Genomic DNA, 13,224 nt, shown 5'->3' with positions numbered 1-13,224 from the left:
TACACTCTTTTTCTCCAAGTCAGTCAGTGCCTGAGTCATTTGTGGTTTTCTTGTGCTTGCCAACTGTCTTTTCACATGTTCTGCCCATTTTCTGATGTGTTTTTGGTGTCCTCCTCAGTTTAAGAGTTCCTTACAGATTAGGAATATTCAGCTTTTATCTGTGGTTTATAGGGTGCTTGCCTTGTGAGCGAACTTAGTATTTTTGCCAATCAAAAATGTTTACGTACCTAATGTTATCAGTCTTTTCTATCATCACATCTGATTTGGGGTCATGCCCAGATTGTGAGATTTCGCTCTTGGTTTCCTATAGTACTTGTGTGGTTTCCTTTTGAAAAATTTACTTTGCTGGTGCATTTGGACTCCTGTCTGGTGTGTTGTGTAATGTAGGGTATCCTATTTATCTTTTTCAAAATGCCTGTCCAGCCCTCCCAACAACATTTATGAAAGTATCTGTCTTTTCCCAGTAATATAAGATGCCACCTTTATTATACACTAACTAGGAGCCATATTTACTGCTGCCTTTATTTTTTAAATAAGCTTATATTTTTAGATCTGAGTTGAGAATTAGCTAGATTTTATAGTCTACATCTCCAAAGAACTTCCTTTGTCTCTTTAGTGCACTTTCCATGCTCACCCCCTACCTCCCGTGTTTTGTTGAAATCATCTGGTATTTTTGTTCCAATTGGATTTTGCCTTGGTTTCATTCTTCCTGTGTTATCATCCTGGCTCTACTAACTTGGAATTATTTCTTAGCAACAGCAGGTGTCATTGGACCTTTATCAGCAGTTTCTTGGCATTCGTTATAAATTATACTGATATCCTTGCCCGCCACTGTTTTGTGAAGCCAATTTGTTCCTCTGTTGTATTTCTTTTTCTTTTACAGACCTACAGGGTAACCTCAAGTAACTTTTTGGGAAAACTTTCATGAGTGGTACATTTCTAAGCCCTTGATACGGTTTCAGGATTTCCATGTGCCAACAAAGAGTCTTAGGAGGCTAATTAATCAGAGTATTTGCACTGCCCTCAAATACGTTGTTTTTAGGGCACTGGTTTCACTTCTTTCTTTGTATGTAATTTCTTCTCTTTTGCTTTGTTTTCTTTCTGGTGGCCTTCAAAGCTTTTTCTTTGTTTGAAGTTCATTAGCTTATCGGCAATCAGCTAGATCCTGCTCTTCATTTCATTTACCCTGCTTTGCATTCAGGGAGTCCTGTCATTCTAAGGAATAAGATCTATTTTTCAGTAAAAGGCAATTTCATGTAATTGTAGGTTTGTTGCTACTTTCTTCTCTTCCTTCTTTGCTTTTTTTAACTCTTGCTTGCCAGATCTTCTCCTTGGTCCATCCTTCTCAACTTTTTCTGCTAATGGTTTTCCTTTTGCCTTTTAACCCTGCTCTCTGCAATTACCACTTGACTCAGTTTTTCTAATGACCTATTCATAGCGTTTCTATCCATCAAGATTTACTTTCAGTTTTTCTATTGACCTATTCATAGCTTTTCTATCCATCAAGATTTACTTTCTGTCCATATATTAAAATTGAGATGCCTGTTTGGCAATTGTATTTTTATTCTAATGAGTAACTTTTAATAGCAGTAACTTCTTTTTCCTTTTGAAGAGAGAGATAATACGTCATCTCAGAACTCTCTAATGATATACAGCATTTGTTTAGGACTTTCTTCTCCACTTATCACTCTTATTTCCTAGGGTGTTGGCTTTCTTTGGTTAGGTCGGTGCTTCTCTTTTATGCTGTTACTTTTCATCAAATATTTGGTGATTCTTGTTTCTTTAAATGTTAAATGGCATTGAAATGCTAGATTGATCATTATTGGTTACTGAAGTGTATTTTCTCAAGACAACTGATAATCCCTCTTTTTGTTTTCTTGATCATTTTCTTTCACATATATGCAGTTACAGATTCTTCTGTGCTCATGGATTTCTGATCTGTCTGATTCCATTTGATTTATATTTTCGGTAAATTCTTACTAGCATAGTTTACTGACTGTGCCCTTTTCAAAACAGAGTATAATCATGAATTTATTCTGATTTTAGAACTTTTGTTTCATTTCAGATGAGAATGAGAAAGAAAAGTAAAAATCCAGTTCAGATTTTTTTCAGTTTATGAAACAAAAATTTATCCCCCTCTGCACATAAGTCATGGCTGTTAGAAATAACAGATAGATGTCTCTGAGGGTGTCCCTTCTCCCCCGACCCAGGCTAAGCATGAGCAGAACCTCACCTAGGGTCATTGTCTAGATGAGATCCTAGTGATTGAGTGTTTGGGCCTCAAGTTTGAACATTCGATATCGGCCACTTCATCATAATAGGCTGGTGTATAAATCTTGATGCCAGTATTAATCTAAAACACAGTAGCCTACCTCTTCACTGACTTCATTTGTAAAATAATTGCATGAAATTTATAAAAACTCATTATGAGAATTAAAACGTTTTTCATTTAATTTTGCACACATGATAAAGTAATACAAACCTTAAAAATTGTTTTTTTTTTAATTTTAGAATCACAGAATTAAAGATAGCCTGTCCAAGATATTGCTTGAGAAATGAATAGGTCACAGAACTACAACATTCTGCTTGGCCTGACCCATGATTTCTTTGTTTAGGCAGTCGATCGTCAGAAGTAAGATTATAAATTATAGTGGTTTAGTAAACTTGGAATCAGAGCAGGAAGAGCTAGTTGAATGATTTCAGTGGTTGGTGCTTCAAGGAGCTGGGGAGGCAGTAGTAAGGTGATGCTTTTGTGTTCAGGAAAGGATCGTACCTACTAAGAGTACCATAGTTTCCCATCACTTAACTGGAGTTCTTACAACCAAGAGAGTGCAACACAGATACGCCGCTAGGCTGTCTACTTGACTTGTTTTTCAGTATTTGCATGCAGCTGCCTTCTCATCCTGTAGTTGCCACACCTTTACCTAACAAAACTGGCATAACCAGCTTTGGGATCTTCCGGCTTTTAGAGGTCATTGTGCCTCTTCCCCCCTATTGATCCCCTAGGTACCCAGGGCTGCATCGCACATTTGGGGGACATGGCGGTCCTGAAGTCGTACAGGAGTTTGTTACTCACAGACGGGTACAGATGGTCCTGAGAAACCCCTTATAGCATGGATATGGGACTCCTGAGAGCCGGCAATGAGTAGATGGAGTGCTGGGAGTAGATGGTCAATCCTTTTGGGTTCAAGTAACCAAAGGGTCTCTACTAGAGTTGAAGCCAGCCCACTCCTCTGCCCCGCCTTTCGAGATAATAGTGATTCTTCAATGGTACCTCCAACTCAGCCCTCCATTGACCTTATTTGCAGAAAATTGGCTGCATGGAATTTACAAATGAGACTCTTTATAAGAACGAAAACATGATTTCCCATTCAGTTGTTTACATCATGCCCAAAAGGCTGAAATAACACTTCAACCTAGAATATTTATGCTATGATATTGGGTAAGCATGGCACGGCTTCCCCTGGGATTTCCTTTGGAGACTCTGCATTGCAAGAGGGGGCAGACCAGAATTGATGTCCCTGTGTCTTCCCTCAGACCAGCCTCCACACCCAGTCAGGTCAGAGACGCCCACTTTATCCTCCCAGCAGTCCTGCGAGAGCTAGAAGCGATCACATTAGAAAAGCTGACACTTGCTGTGTGGGGCGCTCTCTGTTCCCAGAGCTTCGCGTGGCCCCTCCTTTAATAGACAAGGCCTGTGTCTTTTGCAGCTGTGAAGACGATCTCTCCGAGGACAGAGAGGAGCTCCTGCACGGGATTTCAGAGCTGGACATCAGCAACTCGGATTGCTTCCCGTCCCAGCTGCTGGTGCACGGGGCTCTCGCCTTTCCCCTGGGGTTAGATTCCTACCACGGCTGTGTCATAGCGGCTGCCCGCTACGGCCGGGGCCGCGTGGTCGTGACTGGCCACAAGGTGTTATTCACGGTGGGCAAACTGGGCCCCTTTCTGCTCAATGCCGTGCGCTGGCTGGACGGGGGCCGCAGAGGCAAGATCGTGGTGCAGACGGAACTGAGGACACTGAGCGGCCTGCTCGCCGTGGGGGGCATAGACACCAGCATCGAGCCCCACCTGACCAGCGATGCGAGTGTCTATTGCTTTGAACCCGTGAGTGATGTGGGGGTCAAGGAGCTGCAGGAGTTTGTAGCTGAGGGCGGGGGGCTGTTCGTCGGAGCCCAAGCGTGGTGGTGGGCCTTCAAGAACCCCGGAGTGTCCCCTCTGGCCCGGTTCCCAGGAAACCTCCTCCTCAACCCCTTTGGCATCAGCATCACCAGCCAAAGCCTCAACCCAGGGCCCTTCCGCACTCCTAAGGCAGGGATAAGGACCTACCACTTCCGTTCCACCCTGGCCGAGTTCCAGGTCATAATGGGCAGGAAAAGAGGGAATGTGGAGAAAGGCTGGCTGGCCAAGCTGGGGCCGGATGGGGCAGCTTTCCTCCAGATCCCCGCCGAAGAGATCCCTGCCTACATGTCTGTGCACCGGCTCCTGAGGAAGCTGCTGAGTCGGTATCGGCTCCCGGTGGCAACCCGAGAGAACCCCGTCATCAATGACTGCTGCAGGGGTGCTATGCTTTCCCTGGCCACTGGCCTGGCCCACTCTGGAAGTGACCTCTCGCTGTTAGTGCCGGAAATCGAAGACATGTACAGCAGCCCCTATCTGCGTCCCTCCGAGTCTCCCATCACCGTTGAGGTCAACTGCAACAATCCTGGTATGGAATTGGGGGGCGGTGAGCGCTCAGAGTGGGGGGTGTGGGAGTGGGGCCATCTCCACCCGTGGCCGGGCGCTGTCAAGGAGATGGGGGTTGGGGTGTCAGGTGACATTTGCAAGAGTTGGGTCGGGGCGGGCATGAAGGGAGAGAGCCGTGCGGAGCTCCCGAAGGGGCTGTGTACACTCTGGGGGGAGATGGTGTCACGGGGGAGGGATCAAGGGACCATTCCTGTGCTTTGGCAGGCACCAGATACTGCTGGATGAGCACTGGGCTCTACATTCCTGGAAGGCAGATCATAGAGGTCTCGCTGCCTGAAGCTGCTGCCTCTGCTGATCTGAAGGTAAGGCCGTGCCCTGTGGCCACATCACGCAGAACCCAGATATCCTGGCTTTCACGGTTGCCGTCTTGTGTGATCTCACAAAAACCCTGTTGGCAACGTGGCATGTACTTTTACCCCATTTTAAGGATGAGGCAAATGAGCTGCACGTTGTGTGTCAACGATACTCCAATCAATCCATTGATAGATCTGACACATTTCAGAGCCCAGGACTCCATCCTAACCGACGTCTGGCTCTTAAGTTTTGTGTTTTTCACTTACGTCCTAGAGTGGGGAACAAGGACAGCACCAAACAGGGACACATGGCTGGCTCCGTCAATAGAGCATGTGACTCTTACTCTCAGGGTTGGGAGTTCAAGCCCCATCATGGGCATGGAAACTCCTTTAAAAAAATAGTAATAAAACTTTTTTTTAAAGAAGATAATTCCATAAAAAATTTAAAAAGCTGAAAAAAACAAAGAGCAGCAGATGGAGGGCACCCTGGCACGCAGGAGTGTTCAGACAACCTCAGTTCCCTTTTGGTGCCCTGGGGAAGGCGATCTCCTAGGGGAGCACAAGGTTTTCCTGCATCTTCCCTGGGACACCGAAGACTGGTCCCTGCTTCCCTGGTCCACCTTCAGTCTGTCGCTTACACACACACACACACACACACACACACACACACACACACACACTAATAGAAAATTAAAGAGCCATCCTGCTTTGTCCCCGTGAGACTCTTTAGACTGGTAGGATCTGTGCTGTGCCTGCACCTGTCCTGGAACATGTTTTGCATAAACCTGGGAGGAGAATCCCAGGACTCCACCCAGTGAGGGAGCAGCTGCATGGCCCCGGAGGGGGTCATTAGAGAAGGGGAGGAGCTGAGTCCACCCTCCAGTTTATCAGCCATCACACTGCCTCCCACTGGGAGTCAGTGAGGTCCCCTCTGCCCCATTCCCAAGGCCAGAGTCACCACAATGAAACAGGCACCCCAGGATTCAGTGGGTTATAGAGACGCCCAGGGTGGGGGGCCGCCCTCCTCAGCATTAGCCTAGGGGCTATACCAGGTGTACCTCGCTGCAGCATCTCAACATGACCCTATGTGGAGCTGACTCCCCTGGGAGGTCATTTATACAATTCGGTCCACACAGCCCTGAGGAATGATGGAGTTGCGTAGGCTTGCATGGGGTTGTGACCCAGAGACCCTTCCTGCCCTCACCTCCTGGGAGCCTCCTGCTTTCCACTTGCACACAACCCAGGATGACTCTGAGGGGGGATCTCTCCGCTCCAGATACAGATTGGCTGCCACACTGATGACCTGACCAGAGCCAGCAAGCTGTTCCGAGGCCCGCTTGTGATTAACCGGTGCTGCCTGGACAAGCCCACCAAGTCCATCACCTGCCTCTGGGGCGGCCTGCTGTATATCATTGTGCCTCAGAGCAGCAAACTCGGCTCTGTGCCCATCACTGTCAAGGGGGCAGTGCATGCCCCGTACTACAAGCTGGGTGAGTGGAGCTGCGGGGTGAACCCCAGGGGAGTGGGAGAGCCAGGGCAGGAGATCATCTGGGGCTGTTTGGTGTAGGAAGAGAGAAAGTCCAGGTTGATAGAGGGGAGGGAGCTAGGTTTCCTTAGATTCAGCTTTGGGGCCGAGCGGATTAAGACCAAACCACATTCATGGGGCCTTCGTAGAAAGAGGACAAAAACGGGGATATGGTCACTCGTGACCTTGGTGCTCTCCTCCTGGAGTTCAAGTTGTACATTTTAACATAAGGGATTTAGGAAAGTGAGTTTCGAGCCCCATGACCTCTCTTCCCAGGGGAGACCTCCCAGGAAGAGTGGAAGAGGCGTATCCAGGAGAATCCAGGTCCCTGGGGAGAGCTGGCTACGGACAACATCATCCTGACAGTGCCAACCGCCAATCTCCGTACCCTGGAGAACCCTGAGCCGCTGCTTCGCCTCTGGGACGAGGTGATGCAGGCTGTGGCACGGCTGGGGGCCGAGCCCTTCCCTTTGCGTCTGCCTCAGAGGATCGTTGCTGACGTCCAGATCTCAGTTGGTGGGTACTCTGGGGGAGCCAGCCCTCTGTGCATGCTGCACCTGGTGGCCTTCCTGTTTCTCATGCAGCGGGCAGCCAGCGTGGTAAACATGCTCTAGCAAGATATAGAAGATGCAAACCTTGCTATCGAAATGGAAGCGGGGGGATGCATCAAAAAAAAAAAAAAAAACCTCAACTGTATTCCCCAACAGAACATTGGAAACTCCCTAAATGTCCAGCAGGACAGAGTGGGGAGGTAATATAACGTGCATACCCTCCGACAGACACTGAGGGACACATTTAAAGTGATATTTTGATGGCATGAGGAACATTTGATGGGATTATGTGACACGAGAAAAGCAGGCCGTGGAAATGGGCGTGAGCAGTATGTTAAAATATGAGCAGTTTAGGTCAGCATGTCAAGAGAGATCTTCCAGCGGTGGAAATAGTGCAAGAACGAAGTGTAGGCTTTCGCCGCAGCCCCATCGGGGACTTCGAGGAGAAAATAAAAGTGGTTGGGGGGGCCTCCACCGGGGTTAAGCTGTTGGGAGAAGGAATCTAATGACTTTGAGAAGAGGCCTTAGGAAGAGATCTCTGCCAGTGGGGTCGAGAAGCATAACACATCAGGGGTGTGCAGAAACGAGAAAACAATGGAAATTCCTTTCCACCCCGGTTTTGTTGCCTTATGGAGATGCTCCCTAGAAAGAGCATCAATGCAGGCAACTCCGTAGCTAAATAATGAGAAGGGGAAGCCACCATCAAAGAGTTCTCAATTTTGAGAAAAGAGTATCATGAGACAGGTTCACACGCCAGGACACTCACGAAAATGGAAAAGCTGAAGATGAAGAGTACGTGGAGGGCTGTGGGTGACGCACATCCGTCCTGAAGCCGCGTGCTCTCGGGTCAGAGTGAGGGTGGAGGCACGATAACAGAAGAGAGGCTGGGGGAGATCCCTGGTGGGTCTTTGCGTGGATTGCCCTTCTGAGCATTAGGGGCTTCTGGAAGTCCTGGTAAAGACGGGTGGGGAGCGTTCTCACCCCTCTTCCTCCCTCCTGCGTTCCCAGGCTGGATGCACGCAGGGTACCCCATCATGTGCCATCTGGAATCCGTGCAGGAGCTCATCAATGAGAAGCTCATCAGAACCAAGGGGCTGTGGGGCCCTGTCCATGAGCTCGGCCGGAACCAGCAGCGGCAGGAGTGGGAGTTCCCGCCACACACCACCGAGGCCACCTGCAATCTGTGGTGTGTCTACGTGCATGAGACAGTCCTGGGCATCCCTCGAGGCCGTGCCAATATTGCTCTGTGGCCTCCAGTTCGGGAGAAGAGAGTCCGAATCTACCTGGGCAAGGGTCCCAATGTGAAAAACTGGAATGCGTGGACTGCCCTGGAAACGTATCTACAGGTACTGGGCCAGAATGGAGGGGGGTGGGAAACCCCACTGCGGGCACCACCTGGCATGGCCTCATTAGGGGACATTCTAGTGACCCCAGGGTGGACTTAAGTGCCTCAGCTGCACCCTCACACCATGATTTTGAGGAGATTCATGAGAGGAGATAGAAAGCACTAAGAGGTGAAGACGGTACTATAAATACGGTTACCATGGCTGGCTTTGCCCCCACACGTACCTGAGACTGGAGCCAAACCATGTCCTGATTGGATAGCGACCTAACACCAAACACCCTGCCTGTTCCTACCCCCATCACCTCCCCGTCCCGGGCACACACAGGATTTGGGACGGAACCTATGAGGCAGGTCTTCTCACTGCCTCAGTTAATCCAAGATCGTTCACTGGCCTGCACATGAGGTTGCCCCTGCCCTTCAACGATTGTCCACCAGCCCCGTTCCCGGCCCCCAGGCCCTGGAGCAGCTCCCAGGTCACAGTGCAGAGTCCCACCACCTGGGTTTCTGGAACTCAGTCTCCAGCCAGGTTCTTCCACCTGCCCCAGTCCCTCTCTGTTTGTACCCTCTGTCCCGAGAACGATAGTGAAACTGCCCGGAGACTCGAACTTTGTCACTGGGGCCATTTTACCCCAGGGACAGAAGTCGCTCACCTGTGAAATGCAGCTGAGGTTGTTTCGGAAAACTGCTGATGTCTGTCCTAACGGTGAGGCGCCATAACCCAGCCTCACACGGGCTATTTCCAGTGGCCTCGGGGACAGCTGCCTTTTCCTGAAATCATGCCTTACCTACCTTAATTCCAGCCGCCTGGACTATATAGAGTCTCCTGTTTATACTGGACTCACTTTTTTTCTGAAAGGCTACATTAGCAGCCTTGCAGACTGGTGCAGGCCTGCGACTGATGCAGGTCATATCAGGGTAAGGGGAGGGGGGGCTCCCCGGTTATTGGGGTTTCACTTTGCAGCTGTGAAAGATACAAGGATTTTTTTTTTCGGCCGGTTTTAAATCCTTGCGAGATACCCTGTCGACACTTTCAGGATCCAGTGAGCTACAGGAACAATGACCTAGGTCGTAAATACTGCTACTAATCATTGCAGTTATTAGCACAGCCATCCTTGATTGAGGATCTGCTCGGTGTGAGCGCTGCACTGCCCAGAGGCCCTTCTTAAGAGAGTAACCCGTCAGGCCAGCAGCTAGAACAGGAGAGGGGGCCAGTGACAGAAATGAAACTGGTATTTTAGGGGCTAAATACATTACATTAATTTGTTACAGTGTTTGTTGGGTCTTCTTTCTGTGAATTAAACGTCTCCTGCTGCTGCTTTCTGTCCCCAGCTACAGGAGGCTTTTGGTTGGGAGCCATTCATCCGTCTCTTCACGGAGTACAGGAACCAGACCAACTTGCCCACAGACAATGTTGACAAAATGAATCTGTGGGTGAAGATGTTCTCCCACCAAGTGCAGAAGAACCTGGCTCCGTTCTTTGAGGCCTGGGCCTGGCCTATCCAGAAGGAAGTGGCTACCAGCCTGGCCTATCTGCCTGAATGGAAGGAAAATATTATGAAATTATACCTCCTCACACAGATGTAAGGAGTGCCCAGCGAGGTGGCAGGTAGAGAGGTTTGGGGAGGTAGGCAGAGATGGGGATTCACTCCTCGACCTCTGTCTCTTAGGGTTCTAGCCTTGCCCTCTTGGCTCATTGCCCACATATCTTCCTACCTAGTTCCATCTCTAGAAAGTGGGTTAAGAACACAGCAAAAAGGGGAATCAGAAATCCTTAGGAACAATGCCTTCTGTTTATGAGCCTCGTTCCTCTGCTCCCGGATTCCCTCCTGGCCCTCTGTTGGCCTGGTTCTGAGAGCTTTGGCACCTGCTTCTGTGCCAGCCCTTGGTTTACCATGATGGGCCTTGGCCCTTGGGGGTGGTTCCCATCCTGATATCCTGAGGACTCTCTGGGCTTTTATTTTTGATCAGCTATTCCAGAAACCTGCCCATAGAATCCACTGAAACACAAATTTACCAGGATAATGAGATAGTTCCTTGATATTCTGTGGCTTAGGTAGTTTTCAAAGAGCTTAAAAAGCAATCTGATACAGTAGAAAGAGCCTGTAGGTAGTGTTAGCTCTTGGGAAGGTCATTGTATCACTACTCAACATTTCTTTGTGAGATGAGGACAAAAATCCCTACCTCACAGGGTTGTCAGGAAGACCCAGACCGATAGTCCTGAAGAGGCCTGTGAATGCAGTGCTTATAAATCAAGGGATTCCTCTATGTTCTGCTGGTCCACAGAGCAGTAAGCTTCGTACTCCCCTTTTCTCACCATGGCCTGGTGGTTAAGACCATCATCTCTCACAGTAGACTCCTTGTATCCAAAGCCTGGTTCTTTCACCTATTAGTCAAATGACTCTGGGATAACTCCTTATCAAATGGGATCTATTTCATTGAATTATTGTGAAGATTAAATTTTAGTCCTTCTAAAAGGAATTAAACAGCATCTGGCGGTTGGTAGGTATTGAGAAAATGCCAGCTGCCATTATTACTGTCTAATTAACAATAATTAATCATTTTAGAGCTAGACTACCCTTTTAGATGGCATTTATTGCTGCAGTGTGATCCATCCAATCCCATCCTAAATTTTATACGCCAGCCGCTCAAAACACCTTGGGGTGTTGCTTTATGAGCTACAGGATCTACAGGACCCATAGGCTCTAAATTTACAGTGTGGTCTTCATAGCTTCTTGGGGTTTTATCTCTTTATTCAATTCCATCTTAAAGGTGAAATTCCTTCTTTGATTAAATCAAGAATGGGAGTCACTTGAAAAATCAGAACAAATGCATAAAGGCATTTGTTTTTTAGCAAACAATGGGCATCCGACTTAGTGATGATGTGTATGTTTCTGTAGTGACACAGATTCCTATCACTGCCCAGAGTTCTTTACTGGTTGGCAGATAAAGTCCACACACATAGAGAAATCTTGACTTTCGAACCAGATAACTGGATACAACTGGCCCAAATTTTATTTAATAACAATGCAAAGGTTTTCTTAAGTTTTCTTCTAATCTTAATCAAAACCTCCCATTTCTGTGTACTTTTAACTAGAGTTGAGGCTCTGGGATTAATATATACATCCAGCCAGTTTTCCTTCAGATCACTTCTATTTATTTAGTTGTTTTAATACACTATATTATTTGCTTTATTAAGAATTGGGTGGATACATAGACAATAAAATTTGACCTAGAGAGTGTTTTTCTCTGGACTTCTTTATTATGTCATTTCTTAACCCTAGAATTATTTTCCCTTATTTCGTGAATATCTATCATCTAGGTGCTTTAAACATAGATGTCGAACATTCATTCAACATTTGAAAAAATTCTATTGTACTTGTTTTTTTATATAGATCATTAAAATTAAATTAAACAATTTAATCTTCACAATAATCTTATGAGATGGAAATTTATCATTTCCGTTTTAGGACTAAGTGAACTGAATTTTATGGAGATCAAGTAAATTGCCCAAGTCTACACCTCTAATTAGTGGTAGACCTGGGATTCAAACCCGGGCACTCTGAATACAGAATGGGTGTTAGTAACTCTAGCGCTTTGAATAAGCAAGTAAATGAGTAAATGAAGAAACCAGCCAGCAAACATAAGGACCTCTATGTCCCTACTTGCCAGTTCTTTGGCTGCTTATACTCACCCTCATCCAATTTTATCAGAACAGAAAGTCTCTTTGTGTATCCCAAATGCCAGTTCAAAGGAGGAACTTGAGATAGGCTCCTGAGGTACTTCCCAAAGACACTGACCCCTTTAGCGTCATCCAGGTCTTTTAGATTTCAGTTTATTCAAGTTTCATGCATTATCTCTAGGGCAACATGAAAGCGTCCTAGCAGTTTACTGGGTTTTGAATGATGGGTTATTTTGGTAAGGTGCCTGACTCCCAAGAGTCCCAGACATTGCATGGTCTCTGCAAGGAAATCAGATTCTTAGTCCTCTAGAATAATATTCATATCCCTTCTGGCCCTCTTTAGTTCATTTTTAGCATTATGGCCCCTGGGAACCTTTTAAAAAATATGAAGCTATTCATGTCACTCCCCTGTCTGAAAGCTTCCAGTGGGACTTTGAATTTAAGATGATGAACTGAGCATATAAGTTTACCTCCCCTCCCTCCCCAGGCCCCACTGAATTGAAGTCAAGAAATGCAAAAGAGAACTGGCACATCTCAGCAAAGAAAACTGAACAGATTTGATTACAACTGAAGAAGATCTCAACACATTTCTGGAAGAGAGAAAATGGATGAAGCATGATAATGAATGAAAGAGTGAAGGTATCTTTCAGACAGAGTAGAAGCTGATCTGAACAACATAATCCCAAAGAAACATGAGCACCTGAAAAGTCTATAAAGAGTTATAGCAGTTGTAAAATTGAACCCCATCCTTTTCTGCCCCAACCACTGTGCATAGAACACAGGCAGTGTATAATTGGTATCCATTAAAAATCTGTTGTACTTGTTGGTTGTTTGTATAGAAATTGAATAAACTGCCTGAGGAGAGGTAGGAGTTGGTGCCCCAGAATAAAACTTCTCTTTTGTGGAAATAAGTGACCGCTAGCCTATCAGCTAATTCTCTGACTTTTGAAACCCCTCCTCAAGTACCTAAGTGCTTCTAGTCCCGGAAGAGGCTTATTAGAGAAACAGATCCAACCATACACTGGCAGAGGCCACCCATGCCAACTCCTATAAAAGTTAACAGTTATATTGATTCTTAAATGCAAACA

General features: G+C 46.8%; 1 protein-coding gene across 3 annotated transcripts in view; it reads left to right on the top strand.

Moving 5' to 3' along the window:
* The window catches only part of TCAF1 (TRPM8 channel associated factor 1), a 49,322-nt gene extending 36,362 nt beyond the window's left edge, over positions 1–12,960 (top strand). For 2 of the 3 annotated variants that reach the window (XM_041752901.1, XM_041752900.1), the window contains exons 3-9: positions 3,711–4,705; positions 4,948–5,045; positions 6,313–6,526; positions 6,838–7,077; positions 8,121–8,458; positions 9,787–10,037; positions 12,624–12,960. In XM_041752901.1, coding sequence (XP_041608835.1) covers positions 3,711–4,705; positions 4,948–5,045; positions 6,313–6,526; positions 6,838–7,077; positions 8,121–8,458; positions 9,787–10,037; positions 12,624–12,633 — 2,146 coding nt within the window. In that variant the 3' untranslated portion in view covers positions 12,634–12,960. Of the gene's footprint in view, positions 1–3,710; positions 4,706–4,947; positions 5,046–6,312; positions 6,527–6,837; positions 7,078–8,120; positions 8,459–9,786; positions 10,064–12,623 lie in introns of all 3 variants that reach the window. The other variant, XM_041752902.1, reaches the window with a different exon arrangement.
* Positions 12,961–13,224: the final 264 nt, after the last annotated feature.

The sequence above is a fragment of the Vulpes lagopus genome, chromosome 4, assembly GCF_018345385.1.
Source record: "Vulpes lagopus strain Blue_001 chromosome 4, ASM1834538v1, whole genome shotgun sequence".
Lineage (NCBI taxonomy): Eukaryota > Metazoa > Chordata > Mammalia > Carnivora > Canidae > Vulpes > Vulpes lagopus.
Note: the sequence above shows the minus strand (reverse complement) of the source record. Positions and strands in the feature narration are given on the sequence as shown.